This window comes from Ursus maritimus, unplaced genomic scaffold (genome assembly GCF_017311325.1).
Source record: "Ursus maritimus isolate PB19 unplaced genomic scaffold, ASM1731132v1 scaffold_6, whole genome shotgun sequence".
NCBI lineage: Eukaryota > Metazoa > Chordata > Mammalia > Carnivora > Ursidae > Ursus > Ursus maritimus.
Window position 1 is genome coordinate 79,041,111 of NW_024426774.1, and position 16,419 is coordinate 79,057,529.

The 16,419-nt window shown below is 43.9% G+C and overlaps 1 protein-coding gene across 1 annotated transcript in view; it reads left to right on the forward strand.

The window, feature by feature from the left end:
* Positions 1 to 16,419, forward strand: part of SLC9A2 (solute carrier family 9 member A2) — a 94,317-nt gene that overhangs the window by 61,016 nt on the left and 16,882 nt on the right. The window contains exons 5-7 of the mRNA XM_008699138.2: positions 286 to 488; positions 11,421 to 11,510; positions 12,273 to 12,343. Coding sequence (XP_008697360.2) covers positions 286 to 488; positions 11,421 to 11,510; positions 12,273 to 12,343 — 364 coding nt within the window. The remainder of the gene's footprint in view (positions 1 to 285; positions 489 to 11,420; positions 11,511 to 12,272; positions 12,344 to 16,419) is intronic.

Genomic DNA, 16,419 nt, shown 5'->3' on the forward strand with positions numbered 1-16,419 from the left:
TCTCCCTGTCCCCCACCGCCCCCCAGTCCCTCACAGATTCTGTTCATCCCCAGGTACCTTCATGACTTTGCTGTAAGTCACACTGACCTCTCTCGGCCTCCCTGAGTTCACATTTTCACCCATGACCCCGGAACAACAAACGCCCGAGAGCAGAGGAGAAGGGGAAAGACTGTGGGGCTTATTAGACACGTTGCCCTGTCACAGAAGCGCAGAGAATGAGTCTTCCTAGTTGCACGTTCTGGCCTCACACAGTCTGTTTTCTTTGGTTTTGCTTTTCGTTCTCAGGTGTCTTTGTCCTGACTCAGGTCATTAACTGGTTCCGGACGATTCCCCTGACCTTTAAGGATCAGTTCATCATTGCCTATGGAGGCCTCCGAGGTGCCATCTGCTTTGCGCTTGTGTTTCTCCTGCCTGCTGCTGTGTTTCCTCGGAAAAAGCTGTTCATTACAGCTGCAATTGTTGTCATATTCTTTACTGTCTTCATCCTGGTGAGTAAGCTTCTCTCTCCCGGCAGAGTGTCTCCAGTTACCGAGAGGAGACGAGCCCTTTCAGGCAATCATAACGAACTCCTTTCACAGGAGGCCAAGTGGCAAAGGCGTGGTGCAGCTTTGGGAGTTATGGTGTTAGGGAAAATGCTGCTTCCGGGTGTCACCTGATTGTGCAGGGGCCGAGGAGAATCCAGTTTGGTCACTTGGCCCACATGCAGGAATCCTTATTTAAGGAAACTCAGCTTAGTGATCTAAGCTTACTACTGGAAACTTACGAACTGAGCTCACTCATCCTTGTCACTTGTCTAACTCTCTGACCTAGTGAATGTACTCGTTAAATGCTACTCGTGTGATGACCTTCCAACAGCAATTTGACATTAGTTGACTGCATAGCAGTGTGTCCCTTGAAATGGTGGGATGCGTGAACACATGCTTAATATGGGGAGGCAGAAAGTGTGGTAGGAAGAGCTCCGGCCCGTGTCAAGATCCTGACTTTGCCAATCAGTCTCTTTAAGTTACTAAGTCCACCCTTAGGAGATTATATTTTGCAAATACTCACTTAGTAAATATGTATTAGAGTCCTGCTGTGTGTCAGACAGTGCTCTGGGGGCTTAAGATCCACGAGCGAACAAAATGCAGAAATATCCCTCTTAGTGAACTTACCTCCCAGAGGGGATGGCAGATACTAGACACTAGACATGCTAAGTGAGTAAATGATAGAGTATATAAGAGGTGGAAGGTACTGTGTATCAAGAAGCAGAGTAGTGACTGAGGGGGCGTTGCAGTTCTAAATAGAATTGTCATGGAAGGCAACAATGAAAACATGACATTTGAGAATGACTTGTGGGGGGGGGCGGTGAAGGAATTGGCTAAGCCAAAGAACATTCCAGGCTGATAGGACCAAAGGTATGCAGGCAGTATGTTCCTGGCCAGTGTGGCTGGAGGGATGGGGATGGACACGGTGAGGGAGACTCTGGTGTCCTCAAGAGGATAAGGCCACATGGGCCCATGTAGGGGCTGGCTCTTCTCCAAGTGGAATGGAAGCCTTTGGGTTCTGTGCAGAAGCGTGATGTGTTTTGCCTTGCTGTAAAAGGATCACCCTGGACGCTAAAGAACAGGCTGCTAAGAGGACAGGATAGACGTGGGAAGTACAGTGCGGAGGCCAGTACAGTCACCAATAAGACCGGTCCTGAGAAGGATTGAGATTCTCAAATCTACCCTGAAGGTGGAACCTACAGGATCCCTGGTTAGACGTGGGTATGAGGGAAAGAGCCATCCCAGAGGACTCCAGGGCTTCTGGTCCAAGCGTCTGGGAGGACAGACTTCCTCTCAAGTGAGAAGGGAAGGGTGTGGATGGAGGGGATGGGACTCAGTTACAAGCACGCCCAGTTAGGGGTGCTGATTAGACCTACGGGCAGAGGCATGAGTAGGCGGCAGGGTGCTGGGTCTGGAGTTCAGGAGACAGTTGAGAGCTGGCATTTGAAGCGCTGAAACTGGATAGGATGGTCAAGGGAGTGAATATATATCAAAGAAGCCAGGACACAGGACCAGGAACTGGTCTCTAGGGCAGCCCAACCTTAAGACACTGGGGAGAAGAGAAAGGCAGCCAAGGAGACTGAGGGCAAGTGATAATGACAAAGGGGGAAAACTAGGAGGTACTTTTTATTTATTTATTTTTATTTTATTTATTTTTGAGGAGGTATTATTTATTTGTTTATTCTTTGTTTTAAAGGTTTATTTATTTATTTGAGAGAGAGAAACGGGGATGGGGGTGGGAAGGGCAGAGAGGGAGGGGGAGGGACAAGCAGACTCTGCACTGAGCACAGAGCCAGACGCGGGGCTCCATCTCACGACCCTGAGATCATGACCTGAGCCGAACAAAACCAGCAGTCAGGTACTTAACTGACTGCGCCACCCAGGCACCCCTTTAAGAGGTACTTTTTAAAAAAATTTTTGTTTTAATGGTTCGTCACAGAATGCTTTTCTAGGTGCCGGACTCAGGTCTAAGCTCTTTTTATATTGTCTCATTGAATCCTCATAACAATTCTATGGCAGAGAACTCGAAGAGTCACTGTTACTGTTCCCATGTCACAGATGAGGACACTGAGGCAGCGAACCTGTGCTTTAGTGCCTTTCCCAAGTCGACACAGATAGTAAGAGGTGAAACAGGGACCGGTCTGGTGTTCACTGTAAATGAAGTGTGTAGTGAGAGCTCAATATTGTAACTCCCTGGGCTGCTCCTTCTCCTTCCACTGATCAGCTCCCCAAAAAACAGTCCATCCTTCATCCTTTCACACCTCCTAGGGCTGGGGACGGTGGGTTGTCCTTTGAGAAGAGTCCGGGAGGAGACTGACTCGGGAGCCCCTGTCCTAAGTCAAGAAGTGGCCACTTCCTGTTACTGTCTTTGTCAGCAGCACCTTCCCACTGCTGGTACCCATCAGCGATGGCTTTCTTGTGCCAGGCACCCGGACAGGGTCTTTTCTAGATGTGTAATCTCATTTCATCCTCACAGCAGACCTATGAGAAGGAGCCCCATGAGGCTAAAAGAGAGAAAGGAGACAGACCCAAGGGCACATGTAAGTGACAGAACTTGAGCCTAGGACTCTGACCCACAGACGAGCTCGGAACCACTGTGCTCCACTGACTTCACTCAGAAGGCGTTACTGCCCAGGTCGTGGTCAGTGACAGCTTCAGTTACAGTAGTCAATGCACGTTTGGGTTCAGATATCCCACGTCCTTCTTATACTCAGGGAGACACCTGGGTGTAGAGGAGAAGCGAAGGCCCTTGTCTTTATCTTTTTACTACAGTGTTTATAGGATCCTTGTAAAAAGTCTTCCAATTTGCTACTCCCACACTTTACCTGAGGCGAAATTGCGCATTGAGTCCATTTTGCCTGGAGCCTTTGAATCTCCCAGGAGCATCCTAGGGCATCAGGCTTGAGGGGAAAAGTCAGGAGGGGTTGAGTGACTCACCGCCTCCCCGAGGCCAGCTGCCCTGTCCTTTAGCACTCCCAGTGAGCCCTGCCAAGGCTTAGTCAGTGCTCTGGACTCCCCCGTGCTCTCAGAACTTAAGGTGTCAAATACAAAAATAGAACGGTGTCAGTCTAGTGTAACTGGGAACTGGGTCATTTGGAGATGAATGTATCAGCTGCTATTACCCACACATGTGTTTCTCGAGTATCTGTGGTGCAGAAGCAGCCCCTCCCCCAACATTGTGGACACGTGCGTTTGTAAACTCCAATAAAGATGGCGAAATAGGAAGATGTAATTCAGGAGAGGACGTACCAAAGACAAGCTCAATTTTTTTAGTAGATCGAACAGACATAAAGTTACGTTTCTGCAATCAGAACAAACATAGCATAGGAAAAAGGAAAGTATTGCAGAAAGGTATACTATTAGTGAATGTGTGTGCATAGCTGATTAATACAGAGTCTCGTTATTATACTTATAATATCTTGGCTTTTGGGAATTGTAAATCAACCCGAAAATATGGGCGAAGTTTAGATTCCTATCTGCAATGCCTACACACCCACTTTGAACGAATAGCGTGTATAGCAATATTTAACAGAATTTTTGATGTGACAAAGGAAAAAAGCAGAGGCCACAAACAGAATAGATTTATTGGCTATATTTGGCATCGTAAGCATATCAAATTAACCCTTCGGAGATTTTGGGGGGGTCAGTATTTGGACTCTGTAAGCATACCCCACGGGCAGTCTTCTCCTCCGATAAGGTTTAAGGATAACCTGGGGAAGAGGAATTTCTATAGTTCCACTCATACTATAATCTTCTTGTCACTGTTGTCTGACCCACGCTTTTGTGTGCACAGATTGGAGACTAATGACCTGGCTCTTCAGAGGCTCTGGGTTACAAACACACACTTGCACAGCCACACACATACACACACACACTCCCTTCAGATCCCTTCAGGATCTTTTTTTCCAGAATACATCAATAATTAAGGAACTCAGGGAAAGAAGCCTGAAAGAAAATACTTAATGGGTTATAAACATGGTAGAAATAATTAATTATAATCGATGCGTAACATTTTGCCTTCTGATTAAGGGCTATGCGTTCTTTTCCAGTGCCAACTTTTACGTTGATGCATCTACCATTAAACTTCTAAATGTCTTTCCCCCTTGTTTCAATATTTTTTGTATGATGAGCTCTCCCATCCCTAATACTGTTGAGTCAGCACTTTCTTCTAAAATAGAATTCCATGTGACATATGGTTTATTATCTGAAACCTAGACTTGTAATAACATTCCTTGAATCATGCTGATAATTCGGAAAATAGCCTCTTTTTTTTTTTTTTAAAGATTTTATTTATTTATTTGACAGAGACAGGCAGCGAGAGAGGGAACACAGCAGGGGGAGTGGGAGAGGAAGAAGCAGGCTCATAGCGGAGAAGCCTGATACGGGGCTCGATCCCATAACGCCGGGATCACGCCCTGAGCCGAAGGCAGAGGCTTAACTGCTGTGCCACCCAGGCGCCCCTGGAAAATAGCCTCTTGATGAAACATATTAACATGTTACCAGAATACAGTCTTGCTTACGGAATATTGAATGAGTGAACAGTTCTGATTCTTTGGGCATGTGAATTCATTTTCTTTTAGATAAGAGTGGCAATGTTACGTAAAATATAAGCTTTCTCTCATTTTAAAATTATATTCAAGATTGGGGGTGAGGCAGAATCCAGTAGCAGAAAGCACAGACGTTGGAGTAAGGCTGTCCTGGGTTGAGATTCTGGTTGATATTCTGATAGTTACTGCCCAGCACAGCCTCTGTGAGCTTCTGTGGATCCGGATAATGGTACCTCCCTCCCAGGCAGTAGAGAAGAAATTTGTAGGCAAACATAGTACTTGATGATTTAACCCGATTGATTTGCTATGTTTTAATTATGACATTAAATAAAATGGTAGTAGAAGAAAGAAAAACAATGCCCTTCGGTGTATGTTTCTTTTCTTTGAAAAGAAAAATGATTGCAGAACGATCTAACAATCTGGTTATGATTTGATGATTCCCTGTAATCATATAGCAGACCCTCCGAATTCTGGAAATCTGAATATTCGGTGGTTATCCAGAAGCCCGTCAGGTAGCAAGGTTAACTGGAATTCAAGAGAGGACAGTCTCTTTCTGCCTCCACTGCAGATCCGTGTTGTGTCCATTGTTAAGTCATTGTCCAGATCTGTGAAACATCTGGGATTTTACCCTGTTTGCAAGTTCACAAGTTTAACTTGCCTGTAAAATCTCCATGGATGCCTGCAGAGGACACCTGACTCCTGCATCACAGGCGAAGAGCTTTATTACTCATGGCCAAAGCAGTAGCCAGAGCTTCGCGCTCATTTGTGTCAGTGATCCACACCCCAGGTCCCCCCACAGAAGGCCCAGGATGGATGGCCACACGCGCGATGGGTCGCATTACAGGATATGGGCACTGACCTGGAATATCTATCACTCTTTGTCTCGAGGGTGACATTACCTGGTTTCTCAGTGTTGCTAGTTGCAAATGCAACCCTGAAAAATGGCCTGGGTAAAGGCAGTTGAGTCCCTGCATCACTGGCGCCCTCTGCAAGAATGTGTGGGACAGTCAGGACCCGGGGTGGCCCGGCCTTTCCCAATAATCAGATACCTCTGGGAGCACCTGCGTGGCTTAGTCGGTTAAGCATCTGACTCCTGATTTCAGCTCAGGTCATGATCTCAGGGTCGTGAGATCAAGCCCTCCGTGGGGCTCTGCACTAAGTGTGGAGCCTGCTTAAGATTCCTCTCTCCCTTTCCTCTGCCCCTCCCCCGCAATAAAAAATAAAAATAAAAAAATACCTCTGCTGACTTAGCCTGTGAAACTGGGGCGATGATGCCAACTATTTTATAGACATTGTACTTCAGTTTGCTAAAGGAGTGGTCATGTTTAAGATTACGTATCTGGTGTAACAATGACACATTCCTATATTTAATTAACATATACCATTATTAAGTGGAGTTTTGTGGAATTAATAAAACTTCACTCTGGTTCTATGATGAAATGAGCAAGATGATTAGATTTTTTAAGATAAAAATGTAGGTGAATAATTTAGAATGTAAGAGAAAGCATGAAGATAGTTGCAAGGGTTTGTGACTGAACAACTAGGTGAAAGAAGATGTTTAATATCACTGGAGTATTGGGTTTGAGGGGTGGGGAATCGGGTGTTTGGGTTTGGACACATACATCTTGGACATGCATATTTGCATATTAGACATCCAAATGGAGATATTGACTAGGCAATTGTATGTACGGGTCTAGAATTTATGGAGAAGCCAGAGCGGGAAATAGAAATTAGAGACTCATTGATATATAAATGGTTTATAAGACATGAGTCTGGAAGACACAATTCAGGAGCGAGCATAGGGAGAGTATAGAAAAGGAGGCATACCAGTATTGAGAAGTCAAGAGAACGTTCAGGAACCACTCGAGGAGACTAAAAAAGGTGAAGAGTAAAATGGGAGAAGCATCCAGAGGCGCTCATCCACACAAGGGAAGGAAGTGTTCAGGAAGGAGAGGGTTCTAGCAACTGTGACAAATGGGGTGCTCGGTCAGGCAAGGTGGGAAAGTCCGTGACGAATGGACATCTTCACGACAGCACTGGGGTCAGATGGTGAGGAAACTCCAGTCCATTGGATTCCAGGGAGAAGGATAAAGAGAGACGGGAGATAGAAGGCAAGTCTGCTGAGGTCTGGGAGAGGAAAGGGGTGGCAGTGAGAGGGAAATGTGGGCCAGAGGAGGGCTTTTGTTTGTGTTTTTCAAAGATGGGAGCCATAGTAGCATCCTGAATGCTGGCGGGACAGTAGAGAGAAGCCCTGATGGCACAGTGAAGAGAAAGACGTGATTTAGGGGAAGAGACAGACGTCTGGCAGCCAGTTACTGCGCAGTGTGGTTAAGTCTGGAGAGAAAGATACACAGAGGCCGGGGGACTGTGGCGTGAAGAGCGTGAGCACCCCTGAGAACACTTTCATGGTTCTTGCCCACTTATCCCATTCAAAGATAAATAACCGCGTGTGCAGCCGGCTCATGACCTCTGTGATCGAGTGTGTAAGGCGAGCAAGGCCTTACAGGGGAAACGGGATCGCAGAGCAATGAGAGCGACAGTTTTTGTTGTTAGACAGTTTCTTTAAGTTTTCCTGGACATTGTCTACTAGACCAGCAGAGAAATATGAGGCAGTTCCTCCCACCTTTTTTTTTCCTTCTAAATGTAATTAAAAAAAGAAAAAACCAAAAAACCACCAAACAAGAAATCCTTTTCTTCCAAAAGCTGAAACCCGAAGAACGCTCACGAATTCATCAGACAGCGGCTGTTTTCTGTGTCTGCAGAAGCAGGCGGGGCGGGTGGAGACAGAGCGGCACAGGGTGGAAAACCGAGCTCACCCGGCCGGCCTCCTGTTCGTGCCTGCCGTGAAGTGATTCCCTTCCATCAGGTCTGGCCCCGAGGTCTTGTGCGGATTGTGCCAAAGCCGAATGAATGGGTGAACCTGTCACTTGTCCTTTGCAAATACGGTTTTCAGTGGTTTGATGGAAAACCGAGGCGTTTCTTTATTGTTTTAACCTACACGGATGGTAACAAGCTATGTTTCTGAGGCTTATCAGGTTGCTTCCCGGTGACCTGAACTGGAAATTTTCCAATGTGGTTAAAATAAGGTGGCTTCTCAAGGGTTAGTTGTCGTTTTTGTTTTGTTTTTCCTATATTTCTCCCAATGCAAGACCCAGAGCTCCTAGAGGATAGCATCCAGCCTGGGGAACTTAATATGATGTCCATAGATGCCAGGTCCTCTGCCTCCAAAATAGATGCATTGAGGAAGGAAGGAAGGAGGGAGGGAGAGGAACCTATCACATCAGACCTGTTGACATGACATGACAACTGCAAATACTTCAAAGAGCAAATAGGAGACTCTGAAAGGAGCTCTTTAAGTAGAGGTTGTTCAAAGACAGTGTCCGTGATCCGTTGCATGAAACCAATACACTAATTATAAACTACAATATGGGGTATTTTTAGGAGCTGGAGCTGCACTAGGCACCAGGCCACACTTGCTTCCTGTAGTCGATCAGTTTTGTTTTATTTGTGACAATGCGCTAACTTCTAGACGATCTGTTCAGTGGAAGGAGTCAGCATCCCGATTGGGGCCTGTGTCCTGTCTTTATTTTTATGTCCTGTATTTACAACTGCTGGGCCCTCACTTATTTCTTTTTGTACTAAATGGATACTGATAGGAAAAGAGCATGCAAAACAACAGTTAGTGTCCTTAGACCACGCTATATAGTTTCAACATTGCTTTGATTTTGTTGATTTTTTTTTTTTCTGGAGTGGTTATTAAATCAGTGGAATCTTCATGGAATCTGGAGTTCAGTGGACTCACGCATCTCCGTAAACCACGTTTACGCCCATTTTCATTTACATAAGTTAAAAATTACGGGATACCTGTTCATTGGAGAACTGTTTATTACCTCCTGTGTTATTTCAGAGTGACAGACTGAAATGCAAATAGGACATAAGGTGTGTCTTCTACCAAGTTTGGTCAAAATCGTTTCACACTCCAGAAAGTTAAAGTTAAGCTTAAAAATGCCGGAGGCCAGATTGATGGAACACAGTGAATGATCTCCCTTAAAAAGTGTGTGTGTGTGTGTGTGTGTGTGTGTGTGTGTGTGTGTGTGTCACAGTTTATATCATCAAAAGCATTCTCAAATAAAGACATGCAGAAAGGCGAGACGAAATCAAATGCTTGGCAGGGAACATATTCCCTCCCCATCCCCCCAAACCCACTTACCACCCTCATGCATGTGTTCCCTGTGCCAAGAAAGGCCAGCCGTCTGCCTACCATTCAGGAGTCTTGGGGATCTTCCTTGACCCCACGTTCTCACCTTCTCACTTAGTGCTAGTATCTCGTAATTTTAAGGGTATTAGCTGACTGTTTGTTTTGATATCTAAGTTCTCCTACCATTCTTCTTTTTCTTAATTTTCCTGGTTACCTTTACTGCCCCAGACTACTTAAGAGCTGACCTCTCCAGCTCTCTTAATAAAAATCCTTTTGGAATATGGTATTGTATTGCATGTACTCAGATAAAATTGTCAACAATATTGTTACATAATCCTGTCTAGGAAGTGTCTTTGCAAAACTCAGATCTTTTGAATATCCTTTTACTAAGTTTTATAGTTCTTTTTGTAAAGGTTTTATGCATTTCATGATAGGATTACATATTATATAGAGAGATAGAGTATGTTATATATATATATTTAGTGTCTGTATAGTATACTATATGTATTTTATATATTATTATATATTGGTACACATTAATATTATATATATATATTCTCTCATNNNTTCATGGAGGTATTTATTGTTTCTTTTTTTAATTAGCATATGGGATGGATTTGTGTATGTCGATTTTATGTCTAATCACTTTATTAAACTTTCTTGGTATTTTTAAATGAAAAGAGATTGTCTTAGATATTTTAGGACAAAAACTAGATCACTCATGAGCAACAAAAATCTTGTTATTTCATTTTTAGTGTCTATACTTCTACCTTTTTGTCTCTTATTTAATTGCCTGAGACAGGTACAACTGTGTCAAATAGCAGATAGAGTATCCTTTCTAATGGAAAGGCTTTTAATGTTTATTAAGTCAGATGTTCAGGACAGATTTCTGGCAGATGTCTTTTTCATCATGTTAAGAAAATTTTTCTTCTCTTCTTAGGTTTTTTATTTATTTATTTATTTATTTAATTTTTTAAAAGATTTTATTTATTTATTTAACACAGATAGAGACAGCCAGCGAGAGAGGGAACACAAGCAGGGGGAGTGGGAGAGGAAGAAGCAGGCTCCTAACGGAGGAGCCTGATGCGGGGCTCGATCCCATAACGCCGGGATCACGCCCTGAGCCGAAGGCAGACGCTTAACCGCTATGCCACCCAGGCGCCCCTCTTCTTAGGTTTTTTAAATAGCTTATGGTTCTCTCCATTTTTCAAGTTCACAGATATGCCCAAACCCCTCTGTACCCTTTCTTGCTGCTGATTCTTTGCTCATGGTCGGTCCCTGCTATGATATGCTTCCAACATCTTTTAAGACTATTATTCACTCTTCCCTCTCTATGAGGCCTTTCTGGACCGGCTTCCTGTGTATCTCTCATTCTTCCTTTTGCCTACTCTGTAACTGTTTTTGACATACCCTTCTCCCTATAAAACTACAAAGTCCTAGAACTGAGTGCCTTAACTCTTTATCTCTGTATCCCATATGCAAGACCCTAACATGTGTGCTGTGGAAGTACCACTAAAATGGTTTTAATAAATTAATGAATGTAAGAATTATTGAAAAGTTTTCCAAGGATAATGCAAGTAGGTGATTCCTCTGACTTGGATAATACTTTGTTGTTTCTTGGAATTCCTGTCTTTCTCTGTTTCTTAGGATTACTTAGAATTAGTTTGCAATTTCTTGAACCTTGTCCATTGTTTGGTTTCTAGCAGCACGTGTTGGGACATGGCCCTCTGAAAATATGTCAGTTATTGGAGAGGAGGAAAAATTAACAAAATGTTACATATACTGTATTAAATCTTGAGAGGAGTATATCTTTTGTTGGTTATCAAAGCTCAGAAGAATAAAAGTTATTCTTGAATTCTTCACTTAATTTTATAAGAAGATATACCTTTTTTTCCCTTCTTTTTTCCTTTCCTTTTCTTCTTTCTTTCTTTCTTTCTTTCTTTCTTTCTTTCTTTCTTTCTTTTCCTTCCTTCCTTCCTCTCTCTCTCTCCCTCTCTCTCTTTCCTTCTTTCTTTCTTTCTTTCTTTCTTTCTTTCTTTCTTTCTTTCTTTCTTTCTTTCTCCTTTTCTTTTCTTTTCTTTTCTTTTCTTTTCTTTTCTTTTCTTTTCTTTTCTTTTCTTTTCTTTTCTTTTCTTTTCTTTCTCTGTGCAGGGAATTACTATCCGACCACTGGTGGAATTTCTCGATGTTAAGAGGTCCAATAAGAAACAGCAAGCGGTCAGTGAAGAAATCCATTGTCGGGTAAGTGTTAATGTAGTAATAATGATTTAAGTGATAAAAGAAAAGCTTGTTGGATTCAGTCGACAGCTTGACATTCTGGCGATCATTTCTCAAAGGAGAGGGTAAAAGGGAGAGAGGGCCAAGAAGGCATGAGTTGGGAGTTTAGAGTGAGCACAGCCCCACAGTGGCTTCTCCAAATTAACCTGCTAGACCTCCTGAGAATGGGGGAACAAGGACTCCCTCTCTCTCTTTTTTTAAGATTTTATTTTAGAGAGAGAGAGAGCACAACCAGGGGGAGAGGGAGAGAGAAAATCCCAAAGCATACTCCCTGCTGAGTGCACAGCCCAACGTGGGGCTCAGTCCCGTGACCCTGAGATCATGACCTGAATGGCAACCAAGGGCTGGACGCTCAACTGACTAAGCCACCCGGGCACCCAGGAACAAGGAATCCCTCTTGTCACTTCCTTCAATCTGAAAATGTTTCTACTGGAAAATTATCACCATATTTCATATTTTCCAAAATTACGAACAAGCTGTTATGATGAGAAAAATAACCTGAGAATTGCCTAATATTGATATAATAAAATCAATGTATTTGGAGATGAATCATTGTTTCATTGCTTTTAGTAAAAACAAAACAAAACAAACAAATAAAAACCTAACAGCAAAAAAAAAAAAAAGCAAAAATGGTCAGGGTCTTTGAAGTCTAGGCATGATAAAAGTAGACTGCAAATTACTGATTTCAGGTAAAAATTAATCAGTAGCCTTCTTTTTCTGTTTTAGTTTTTTGATCATGTGAAGACTGGGATTGAAGATGTTTGTGGACACTGGGGTCACAACTTTTGGAGAGACAAGTAAGAACGTCTTATGCTATTATACTATGACGGGGCTCTGGCTCAGTCTGGAAGCAGGACTTACCTGTTATTTTTCAGAGGTCACATCTTTCCCGTGTTGTGCCATAGTATGTCCTTTGAGATAAAGTTCAGCAATCACAGAGAGCCTTCTGTAAAAAGCCAGAAATCTGAGGATGATGCAGGTGTAATAGGTGAGCTCTGCTCCACAGACTCGTCATGGTCCCAGGACACTTCCATCCTGGTGAATCCATGAACAACTTCCATTTCCAAGGCTGCCTTTTAGACCAGAATGGCTGCTCCAGCATCAGCCATCATGCGCACTTTCCAGGTTACACATAGGAAGAAAGAGACAAAGAATATGTACCAGCTTCCTCCTAACTGGAGTTACCGGAAGCTTTCACACAGTCCTTCCCGTTACACACGTGGCCTGGCCTTCTGTGGCTGGCACTCAGTCGTGAGGGCATTTCTCACTGCAAGGGAGGCTGAAGAAGACAGTCTATTTGGTGAAACACCGAGGGTTCTGTTACTGTTTGTTGTCCCACACATGTTGAGGGGCTTTGTCAAATGCAGAGCTTAGGAGCACCTGCCGATATAAATAGACTAACAAGTATTTTACAAATAAATTTTAAATACAAATACTAAAACAAATAGAAATAACAAGTATTTTTAAAGCTGTACTTATATGAAAGATTACGTATGCTTATATAAATGCGTCTCTTTTTTTTAACCTTTAAAGGCTTTGTGGTGGTTAAATAGGATTCAGTGTCTCTCTTCAAGAATCTTTTTTTTTTAAGATTTTATTTATTTATTTGAGAGAGAGTGCACACGTGCGTGATACTGGGGAGGGGCAGAGGGAGAGAGAAAGAATCTCAAGCAGACTCCTCAGCCAGCGCAGAGCCTGCTGCGGGGCTCGATCCCATGACCACAAGATCATGACCTGAGCTGAAACCAAGAGTCAGCCGCTTAGCCGACTGCACCACCCAGGCGCCCCTCTTCAAGGGTCCTGTAGTTGGTATGGACAAGGTACACTAGCCAGGCAGAATTAGGTACCTGCTTTCACATAAACTGAAAAACAGACTTGTGGGATTAATTCTGACAGCAGGGATGGGGACCACAGAGCACGGGAGCCAGCTCACCTGACCACCAGGAGCTGACCGTGTACCTTTGCTCCTGACTCCACATTCAGTGCCATCCACATGGGTAGTCAGCCGTGGGGGGAGTGTGCCGTGGAACTGACGAACGCTATGAACCAGGGCCTATTTTTTTTTCCCATAAAATAGTTTGCTAACATTTATCAGCACATCACTGGTTAGGAAAGCCTTTTGAAGGAGACAGACAACAGATTTAAACTATATTTTGGTAGATTCCTCTTACTTTCTTGCCTTTGCTTTCCTAACTTACTGATAGATGCCCCCCCCCCTGCTAATTCCATGAAGTTGACCAACCTACCAGTTTATGTAATTTCACATCAGGGAGTTTTTGAGTGCTTACTGTTTGTTCACATGTCCTGACATGATGCTGGATTACAGGAGAAGTATAAACCATGAACTCAGGACTTTAAAATTTTGCAATATAATGAAGGCAACAAAGCAGTCACATAGTAAATGGGTGTGTGTGTGTGTGTGTGTGTGTGTGAGTGAGTGATATCATTAAGTAGTAAGATGATTTACAGAGACTCTAAGTGCTAAGACACCCTTTACAAACCTAACCACACTGTTTGCTAATGTAGAAAAGCCTCTTGGACTTAGCCTTACTTTAGAAGCGAAGGAAAAATAGTTTATTTGTATGGAGAGAGCTCCCGGTTAGCTATGTGGGGGCACAAAGTAATAAAGCAAACTGAAATCTCCATTGTTAAAGTATGGAAGAAAATGACCATTTATCTTGGGCAGGATTCACATTTTTGCAGGCAGGAGATGGATGAGAGAACCCTAGCCATCTGCGCTGTGACTTTCTACGAGCTACCCTGCTTTATGTCCCCGGGACCTTCCCAACAAACACGGATCCTTGTCTTTGCCAAGCCAGCGATTCAGACTTTTCTGCCTCTCTTCCTCTGTTTTTTCCTCAGCCAGACCTGTTTTCCAACTACCTCCTCCCTTTCCACCCGATCACTTTTTTCCCCTCCTCCAGCATCCCATCAGTCCTTCCCTGGAGGGACAAGAAAGAGTCGTCGCCCAGAACAGGTGGTTCCTTTCCAAAAGGGAAATTGGGTTAAGGATTTATACCACTGCTCTGCCACCCAAACAGGGGGAACTAGACGTGAGCAGGCGTAGGAATCAGGTCAGCATCCCTGGGGCCGTGTTAGGAGGAAGTCATGGACCTTGGGGTCCTGTGGATTTGGTCTGGCACCTCAGGTGAAGGAACGTCAGAGAAAGACTGGCTACATCCTACCTGTCTCGAGGGTCCGTGAGTCTGTTCCAAGCAAACATCTACAGGCTGCCAGGCTAATTGGACTATAAATACTAAAGATGGCAGCGCCAACTCTGATTTCGTGTCTGAAAGGTAATATTGCTACATGTCTCACATTCTTCTCCACAGTGTACACGTTTCGTTCAACGCCTGGGTATTTCCGTGCGTGACAGACTCCAGGTCAATTTCAAATAATTCCCCGGATTGTCAGGCGCACTGGTTATCGCAGGTAGAGCAGGGAAGTGTGTGTGGGTATGGAGGAATTTGGTGCTGACGCAGATCATTTCTAAAAGGAGCTCTGCTCAGGGCCTGTCTCTGGTATGTACGTAACTGTGGGTGTTACTAAAAAGCACAAATAAAGAAGTGGATTGTTGTAGGTATGTTGGGTATCTTTCCATTTCCTCTGGAATCCTTCATGCTGTGGATGTCTAGTGGTCTTGCCAGAGAATTCGTGAGGCATCTGATCCTTTGGGAAAGGGTAAGGCTTAAACCTTTGAGTGGGGAAGTTTCCCACACTTGGTAAAAGGAGTCTAATGATGGTGCGAGAGAGCGCCCAGGTGTAGGTTGGCAGAGAAACGAAAAGTGTGAAAATAAAGCAAAGAAAGCGCAGGGTTCCTATGCTAAATCAGATGCCCTTGCCCTTAATGCTTATTCTTCCTTTTGTTTCTCTCTAGTGAAAAGCCAAAACAATAATAAAAATAACAGAAGTTTAAAAAGATGTGTTGCAGAATCAACTTAGAAAAAAACTTGGCGCCTCTTTTGTGTAGTGGCCAGTGAAAAGGATGACTCTTTCATTATGCATCGCCCTCCAGTGTAGAACGAAGGGCTAGTACCAAGAATGTGGGTTCCCATTGTTCCTTTCATAGCACAGGTGTACCCATAAACCTCCTTGGGCTTATGGTAATCACCGTAATGCGTTTCTTTCTTTCTCAACAAATAGTCCTTGCATGCTGTTCTGCTTACCTATTGGCCTAATAATGTTACATAACAAACCACCCCGATACTCAGCTGCTCAAACAGTCACATTATTAAAGCTTGTGAGTCAGGAGTCTGAGAGTCCGGGCTCTGGGCCTGGCTGCGCTGGGCTGCTGCGGACTGGTCTTGCTCCTGCTTCCCCGGGGTGGGTTGGTTTTGTCAGCTGATCCTGGCTGGCCTTCTCTGGTGTGACTGGAGTGACTGAACTATGCTTCATGTGGCATTCACCTTTGTCTTGGGACTCATGAGTCACTCCACGCATATCCTTGTCATGGTAATTGTGGAAACAAAAGAGGTAAGCTTCAGTACACAAGCCCATTTTAAGCCTCTGTCCCAATTGTCATGTCTGCTACAGCCCCCTGACCACACCAGGGAACATTATTGAGGCCAGTGGCAGGAAACAGGACAGCACAGGTCATCTGGGCCATGGTGGAAGGCCATCGCCAAGTAATAGGGCAGAGGGTGTGGCTACAGGGAGGAATTGAGACCAAATGATCCATTCTACCATCTGTGCTTATAGTGTGCCAGGCACTGTCCGAGGCACCGGTGATAAAGGAAAAAGTGGAAAAACAACAACAACAACAAAATCTGTGCCCATATATATCATTCTAGTGCTAGGAGACAGAAAGTAAGATAAATTATATAGCATGTTGGAAAATGATAATTGCTATGGAGAAAAATATATCTGGCAGGGA